This window comes from Danio rerio, chromosome 15 (assembly GCF_052040795.2).
Source record: "Danio rerio strain M-AB ecotype USA chromosome 15, GRCz13ab, whole genome shotgun sequence".
NCBI classification, from domain to species: domain Eukaryota; kingdom Metazoa; phylum Chordata; class Actinopteri; order Cypriniformes; family Danionidae; genus Danio; species Danio rerio.
This window is the reverse complement of record NC_141035.1, coordinates 38,611,825-38,620,000: the sequence shown is the minus strand read 5'-3', so window position 1 is coordinate 38,620,000 and position 8,176 is coordinate 38,611,825. Positions and strand designations below refer to the sequence as shown.

Below are 8,176 nucleotides of genomic sequence, written 5' to 3'. Positions count from 1 at the left end.
TCTCAAGTCCACAATGTACGCAGCGAGCCACTTGGCAAACTGGTAACAGTGGGAAAAGCTGTCCACAAAGAGATAAGCAATCAGCTGGTAGTTCAAAAAGGTAGCCATCGGTGACATTATACCGCCCCGTGGTGTTTGTTTGAAAGAAGAAATGCACCTATATATAGGCAATATATTTTGTGCTCTCTAGAAATGTATCCGGGCGTACATATTCGCAGTGAGCCTGTGTCTAATCATTTTGGACTTTTACATGTTGTTTTAGGCTTATTTGTCCTATATTTTTTGACTGACTGACCGACCGACCGATAACCCCAACCACTCCCTTTCCTAAACCCAACCGATAGTGTTTTCAAAAGCAATCCAGAAAAAGAAAAGCCTCCGGATTTTTACCACGTTTTTGGATCTTACCACATTATCACCCTGTTATTTACTTGTTTACTTGTACCTCTGATTACATAGTTCGTGCTCTTCAAAAAATGTATACAGGGGTACGTATTCACAATAAGCCTGGGTTAAATAATTTTAGACTTACATGTTGTTTTTGGCTCATTTAACCTGTAAAAGGAATCTGCCAGGGGCGATTCTAGGATTTTCATTTAAAGAGGGTTCAGCTCGAGTGGGGAGGGGGGAATGTAGGGCTGATCGCAGACTAAAGTGAGGATCGGGGAGGAGGACGAAAGTGAGAACAGGGGGAGGGGAGGGTTAATTGGAGATTGCAGACTAAAGTGAGGGCTGGGCTTTGAAAAATGGGGGCTGAATAGATGCCCTTCCAGCTGCAACCCAGTACTGGGAAATGCCCATCCACTCTCACATGCACACAAATACGCTAAGGCCAATTTAGTTTATTCAGTTCACCTATAGTGCATGTCTTTGGACTGTGGGGGAAACCGCAAACACGGGAGAACATGCAAACTCCACACAGAAATTCCAACTGAGCCAGCCGGGATTAGAACTAGTGACCTTCTTGCTGTGAGGCAACAGCGCAAACCACTGAGCCACTGTGCTGCCCTCAATAGTTGTAATAATAACAATTTATGTTATTTGAAATGAGTCCATTGTGATTGGGAAAAAAATATATTTACAAAATTGGCTTGCATAATAATTACGTATATGTGTGTGTGTGTGTTTTGATCCTCTTTCATGACTTATATTAATGTAATTTCATCTGGGTGCTGTTATCCTGATTGTTTAATCCCACTAAAAAGCCTTGGAGAAAGAGCGAGAGAGACGACCTTCAGATGAACCCAAACACCCAAAGTGTCATTGACCTCCTCTCCACATGAAGAACACCTCACTTACGCCCCATTGCTGTGGTACGAGTGTCTGAATCTATGAAAAGAGGGCCACAATTCAGAGCTGTCAGAAAGATGCTAAAGAGGAGGAAAGGATCTGGGGTTCGATTACAGGGTGCAAATAGGAGGAAATGTTGGGTTAAAGGGGCAGCGGAAGAGAAAATGAGGGGGTTGAGAGGACATGTCGCTGAAAAAGAACGGGTAGCGGACAGGAGGAATGAAAACTAGGCAAAGAGGGTGGAGGAATGTGTTAAAGGAGTCCTATTATGCCTATTTTGCATGATGTAGATTAACTCTCAGTTGTCAGCTCAAAATACCTCATGGAGGATTTACTGTACCAAGCTGAAAAAAAACCTTTGTGGATGGAAGCAAATGTGGGTTTTTGTATAGTGTATATACTACCTGACAAAAGTCTTGTCACCTATCCATGTTTTTGGAACACAAACAATAACTTGACTTACTAGTTGATCACTTGGTATCAGAAGTGGCTTATTTAAAAGACAAAGGCCTCTAGATTACGCTTATTTTACCACAATAAAATATGATTATACCTTGATTTTATAATGAATTAATCTGGACAGTAAGGTCTGACTTTGCTTAGACAAAAGTTTGTCACTTAACAGAAATAATGTACAGTATAGAATATAAAGTCATGGTGCAGTGGAAAATGAATTAACATTGTGTATGACTCCCATGAGCTTGGATTTTTGCATCAAGTTACAAAAATCTAATCACCTCTTAAGCCAGGCACTTATGCACAGTTTCTAATGCAGCATATAAGAGCGGGACAGCAAATTAGATGTTGGTCTCTCTTCTGGGTGCCATTGTCATTATCTATGTTTCCATCCACCAATTTTTATGCATATCTAGATGTGCATAAATTTAGAAAATGTGCATTAAAAAAACTAAATGTGACATTTGAAAATTCAGTTGGGTTGTGAAACTTTACTGTAAGACATTTTTCAGATCATGGTGATGTTTTAACCGACTGAACTTACTATAGCTGACTACATAATGTTAAGTCCTAACATCAGTGTTAGAAATCTGAATTTCCCATCACCAGGCCCGGATTAATAATTCAGAGGCCCCTGGGCACAATTTCTTGTAAGCCCCCTACCTAGCCACAACCCATAGTTGAATTAAAAAAAATAAGATTAGTATTTGTTAAAAAAAATGTATCTATAATTTATTGCCCACATTTTTAGAATAAATGATACACAGTACATATATTTCTAGTCTACAAAGATTTAGCAAATTTTTAAAGCATTTAAAGCACACTTTGAAAAAAAGATCTTAATACAACTAGGGGAAATTCATGGATTTTAATATACTTGTTTAAGTTCACTGAAGCAGTACTTAAAATTTATATTTGAGGATATTTTTAGTGTATAACTTCTACAAACTTATAATGCACATGATTTGGATCTAACACCTCTCCAATCCAGTCCTAGGAATGCGAGTCCTCCATAATACACTTTTTCCAAATTAGAGGTGTGAAACGGGGGGTTTCATGGCTCTTTAAGGTTATCTGTAAGCTAGTATGCTCCAAAATAATTACAAAATTAAAATGAACTAACATTTTGTTTTATGCAACCCAGACTCATTCTGAAAATGCACCGCTATATACATTTCAGGAGAGCGTCAAATATGCGCCTGCTGTTCTCACGTAAATCCACCAGAGGACTGAGTGAATGATTGACTGCCTGACCGATCGACCGACTCACCCTCCTCCTTCCCTAAACCCAACTAATAGTGTTTTCAAAAGCACAGATTGACCTAGCTGTTAGCTGATAAACACGAAAAGGATCAGCGCTATACCCCCCCGAAGCATTCGTTTTACAGATGAAATGCAGCAATAAGTACTTCTGGCTACATAATTCGCAACCTCCAGAATATAGGGCTACGTTTTTAGAATGAGCCTGTGTTGGTTTTATGTTTGGAAGGCTGCTTTACAGAGCACACTCTTGATTTGTTGCCACGTCCTCTCATAATAACTGATGATTATTAAGGGTCTTTAGGCTCAAATAATTCAGCTTATGGATTTAAAAAAGCAGGTAGTGACACATTGTTTTATGGGGTGTTTACATTATAGTTTACTTTGGGTATGCACTTTTTGGGTTTTTCCTAAGAATATCTGGCAACTCTTATAAGTGAAGATGTACTATGAACTATGTTTTCTTGCATTTCAGAACACAGGACACAACTCTGATTCATGTTTAAATGCATGTTTTGTTTATCATTTTATAAATTTGGTTAGTAAATTGGTTATCATACCCATAAATCACTAAACTTTGTGTGTACAAAACAGGATGGACACTAAAATGATGAACCAACAACAAAATCTAAAAAATGAATCAGTCAAAAATGGATCCTATTTGCATTAAAGACCCTATCCCCCCTCAGAAATATGTCATTGCTAAAGTAAAATAGGTTGCATATATTTTGCAGATCTAAATTTAGCTTCACAGAAGTTAAAATAGCAGTAAAGGAGAATACAAATGCACTGCAATATGATTACACTCACACAAACTCACACACCTCAGGCTGATGTTAGATAAATCAGAGCATCCTTTTGTGTCTGTCTTTTATTAGATTGGCAGAACTGTCTGTTCCAAATTACTCTCTGTCGCTCTCGATCTCGCATACAGATACACATGCACACCATAATGGCCAACGGTTTTCATTGACTCTGTGTTTGTCTCTCTGATATCCAGCCATTTCCTCATTGACTTAGAGCGCAGGACTAGTGACCTTCATCTCTCTCTGTCTTTTTCTCTCTCTCTCCCTCTTCCAAAAGAGCATTATTGGCATGACTTGTCAGGTATTGCCAAAGCATTGCAGATTAAATTATAATTAAGTAAGTATTAAACACTATCAATATGAGATGTTGGACTGAAGCAGCTAATATTCATTTACCATGAAGAAGGGCAGAGGGTTGCTAAATAACTACTGAGAGATTTCATCTCCTGTCTGGGCTTTCCATACCTTTCTACACCTTCCTTTCTTCATGTGTTCAGTAACTTTACCCTGTGCCATTGCATTGTACATTTTTGTATATTTTTGTACATTTAATCTTATTTGTAAACTAATTAGATTCATTTTCTTTTCATATATTGATTTCTTTGTTTGTTACCAACATGCAGTGAAAATTCAACGGCAGCTTTAGAAATATGTTTTCTGAGAAAAATGATGACATGTTCAATACTTATTTCCCCCACTGTAATGCATATAAACATGCATAAAATAAACAACAATAAAATACAAATAAAAACTAATATGATTATTAAAAGAATATTATATGTTAAACAAATTACAATACTGAACATTCATTCAGATGGTTTGTAAAAATGACTAGTTTTGTCTCCCTACAGACCTTTTTCTTCATTGCTGCATGGAGGGCGCCATAGTGATCAGCGTCTTCCGGTAAACAGCTTATAACTTCCGCTAAGAAATGTCATCAGCCAGGGCAGCGTTCCTCAACTGGGTGTTTTTAGTGGCTCACAGAGTGTTTTTGTGATGTAAAACTTTAATTTTGAAAAACGACATGTATTAAAGCCGTTATGATTCTTTCAGATGCGGTTAAAGTGTGAGAGAAAAGACCTCTTTTAATTCAGTGTCTGCCGTTAGATCAAATGCTGAAATAACGCGTCAGTGTTCCCGACCTGTTCGCTATTATACTGTGCTCCGCGGCTCTTCAATGTAAACACACAAACACAGACACACAAACAATACCTCACTGCATAATAAAGAGTTCTTTGCATTCTCCTTGCGCATATCCACAAAGCATAATGGGTAATTTTACGTTCTAAAACAAAGGTCGATAGATGAGTAGATCCAAGTAAAAAAATTCTGGGTGATTGCTTTGCATTCTAAAAGACCTTGTATTCTGTAATCTACACAGTTGAAACCAGAAGTTTACATACACTCTAAAAAAGGAACATAACCAATTTTTTTTTAAAGTCTGATGTTAAATCATACTAAACGTTTACTATTTTATGTCTGTTAGGATTACCTAAATGATTTACATTTGCTTAATGCCAGAATAATGAGATAATTTTTTTTTTTTTTGAGAATTTTTTATTGATTTCTAGACAGTCAAAAGTTTACACACATTTCCTTGGTATTTTTTAGCTTTTAAACTGTATAACTTTGGTCAATTGCCAATTGGTTGGATTTTGGGTATCCTTCCACAAGCTTCTCACAATAGTTTGATGAATTTTGGCCCTTTCCCCCTGACAGAATTGGTGTAACTGAGTCAGATTTTTAGGTTGTCTTGCTCGCACAAGCTTTTTCAACTCTGCCCACAAATTTTCTATAGGATTGAGATCAGGGCTTGTTGATGGCCACTACAAAACATTGACTCTGTTGTCCTTAAAGCACATTTAAACTAATTTGGCCGAATGCTTTTTTTGTTTGGAAGACCCATTTTTGGCCAAGTTTTAATTTCCTGGCTGATGTGTTCAGATGTTGCTTCAGTATTTCTACATAATGTTCTTTCTTCATGATGCTATCTATGCTGTGAAGTGGACCAGTCCCTCCTGCAGCAAAACAGCCCCACTACATGATGCTGCCACCCCCATACTTTACAGTTGGGATGGTGTTCCTAGGCTTGTGCGCTTTCCCCTTTGTCCTCCAATGTAACACTGGTCATTATGGCCAAACAGTTCAATCTTAATTCCCTCAGTCCACAGGACATGTCTCCAAAAATTATTATTTTTCCCAGTGTAATTTAGCAAATTGTAATCTGTTTTTTTAATTTATTCTGGCTTCTTGATTTTGTCATGTTGTCACACAAGGAAGCAGTGGTTTATCTTAAATACTACTCTACAGTTGTGCCTCTAATTAACTCAAATGTTGCCAATTAGCCAATCAGAAACTTCCAAACCTTGACACCATCTTCTGAGCTTTTTCAGAGGCAGAATAATCTTATTATATGTAAACTTGACTTTCAAGAAAACTTATACCAATTTCTCAAAAAAGATCTCTCTCATTATTTTGCTATTAAGCATAACAGAAACAAATTTGAAAATCCTAACTTACCTAAAAGAGAAAAAGTTTAGTCACATTAACATCTGACTGTTTTATTTAATGGTTATGTGCCTTTTTATACAGTGTATGTAAACTTCTGGTTTCAACTGTAGCTATCCTGTAGTGTGGATACATTTATTGTGGAAAAAATATATGCTTGCTCTCTTTACAAAATAGCAGTGAAGCATGAGTTGCTTGCCTTATTCTAAATAGTTTGATTTAGTTTGGCATGTTGAAATCAATTAATTAAACAAAAACTATTATTTATCACTGTGGCATATTCCAAAACAGTCATAAATCAATTGGAACTTGTTTTATTAGGTGGCTAATAAATATGAATTTGTATCATCTCATTTGTTATGATTTGCCCATGATGTTTTTGCAATGCTTCCTTTTAAAAATCGTATGATTTTGTATAAATTAGCCACCTTTCTGACAGTACATAAATTAGTTACGTTTTCACATTATATTTACATTTACACAAGCCCTCTGTGTGTATGTACCTCTTAATGGCTTCCTCTTGCCGTCTCTTCTTCTGGTTTTTCTCCTGTAGGTAAGTCCAGTGTGTGTGATTGCGGACGCGGTCGCTCTCTCGGGCGATGTCGGAGGCGTTCTGGATGACCAGCTCATCATACGCCCTCAGACCGCTGTCCTCTACATAGTGCAGGAAGCGTGTGCACTCGTCTTCCCCTGAATCCATCCTTCAGCACAGCAGAGACTGCCTGAATGACAGACAGACATGAGTGTCTCACACACAATGTCATTCTGTCCTCCTGAGAGCTTGAGAAAAAAACAACAACAAAACAACTACAGAGGTACAGGTGGGATGTACACACACACACACATAACGGCATGTGCTCTCAGGGGAACATGTTATCCTTTAACATTAAGGAGCATGATTTGATTTTCTGCAGGGAAAGGGCAAGACAAAGCATGTTTAACGTGTGTTTACTTGGCTAAAATGATGACATAAAATGATCAGCTCTTGTGATTTATTTTTTTTTTTTTAATTTCCAATATTTTCTAAATTATGTTTAACAAAGCAAGGAACTTTTAAAAATTTCCTATAATATTTTTTTCTTCTGGAAAAGGCCTTATTTGTTTTATTTCTGCTAAAACAAAGGAGTTTTTAAATTTTAATAACCATTTTAAGGTCAATATTATTAGCCCCATTTTAAGGTCAATATTATTAGCCCCCTTAAGCAATTATTTTTTCTCATGGTCTACAGAACAAATCACTGTTATACAATGACATTAATTAGTTATTCAAATTGTTATGATTAGAAAAGTATTGAAAAAATCTTCTTTGTGTTAATTCGAAATTGGGGAACAATATATATGAGGGGTGGGGGGTCCTAATAATTCAGGAGGGTAAATAATTCTGACTATTTTTTGTATTTTTTAGTTTAGGTACCTTTTCCCACTATTAACTGCTGGGTTATTGTCTGTTTATTTTAAGATATTGGCTGTTTATTGGTTCTTCTAAAGTATGATCTTATTCTATAAACATAAATCCAACTACTAACTAATAATAAACATTGTTAAATGAATTAGTCATTTGATGAGCCGAAAGTCTTAGTGTTTGTCGGTAGCAGGAGTTGTACCTTAAAACAAAGTATAACCATATTTTTACTTATATAGTTACATTTAGTCATTTAGCACAGTTGTTCTCAAAGTGGGGGTTGGGACCCCCCGAGGGGTCACGGGGCAATGAAGGGGGGTCACCTGGTGATTTCCAAAAATCTATTTATTTTTATTAATCTATAAGAATTACCATATTTTATCCATAACCTACTGAAGAGAAAAAATAGTCATTTATACATACTATATACTTTATACTTACTATAGCAGCTTAT

The 8,176-nt window shown here is 36.5% G+C and overlaps 1 protein-coding gene and 1 long non-coding RNA gene across 3 annotated transcripts in view; one reads left to right on the top strand and one right to left on the bottom strand.

Moving 5' to 3' along the window:
- LOC141377891 (uncharacterized) overlaps window positions 1-8,176 on the top strand; it is a 194,799-nt gene that overhangs the window by 161,787 nt on the left and 24,836 nt on the right. For both annotated transcript variants that reach the window (XR_015509725.1, XR_015509723.1), the window contains 2 exons: window positions 4,664-4,715; window positions 6,874-7,135. This is a non-coding gene — a long non-coding RNA (uncharacterized LOC141377891). The remainder of the gene's footprint in view (window positions 1-4,663; window positions 4,716-6,873; window positions 7,136-8,176) is intronic.
- nyap2a (neuronal tyrosine-phosphorylated phosphoinositide-3-kinase adaptor 2a) overlaps window positions 1-8,176 on the bottom strand; it is an 82,482-nt gene that overhangs the window by 66,649 nt on the left and 7,657 nt on the right. The window contains exon 2 of the mRNA XM_087284452.1: window positions 6,824-7,042. Coding sequence (XP_087140578.1) covers window positions 6,824-7,020 — 197 coding nt within the window. The 5' untranslated portion in view covers window positions 7,021-7,042. The remainder of the gene's footprint in view (window positions 1-6,823; window positions 7,043-8,176) is intronic.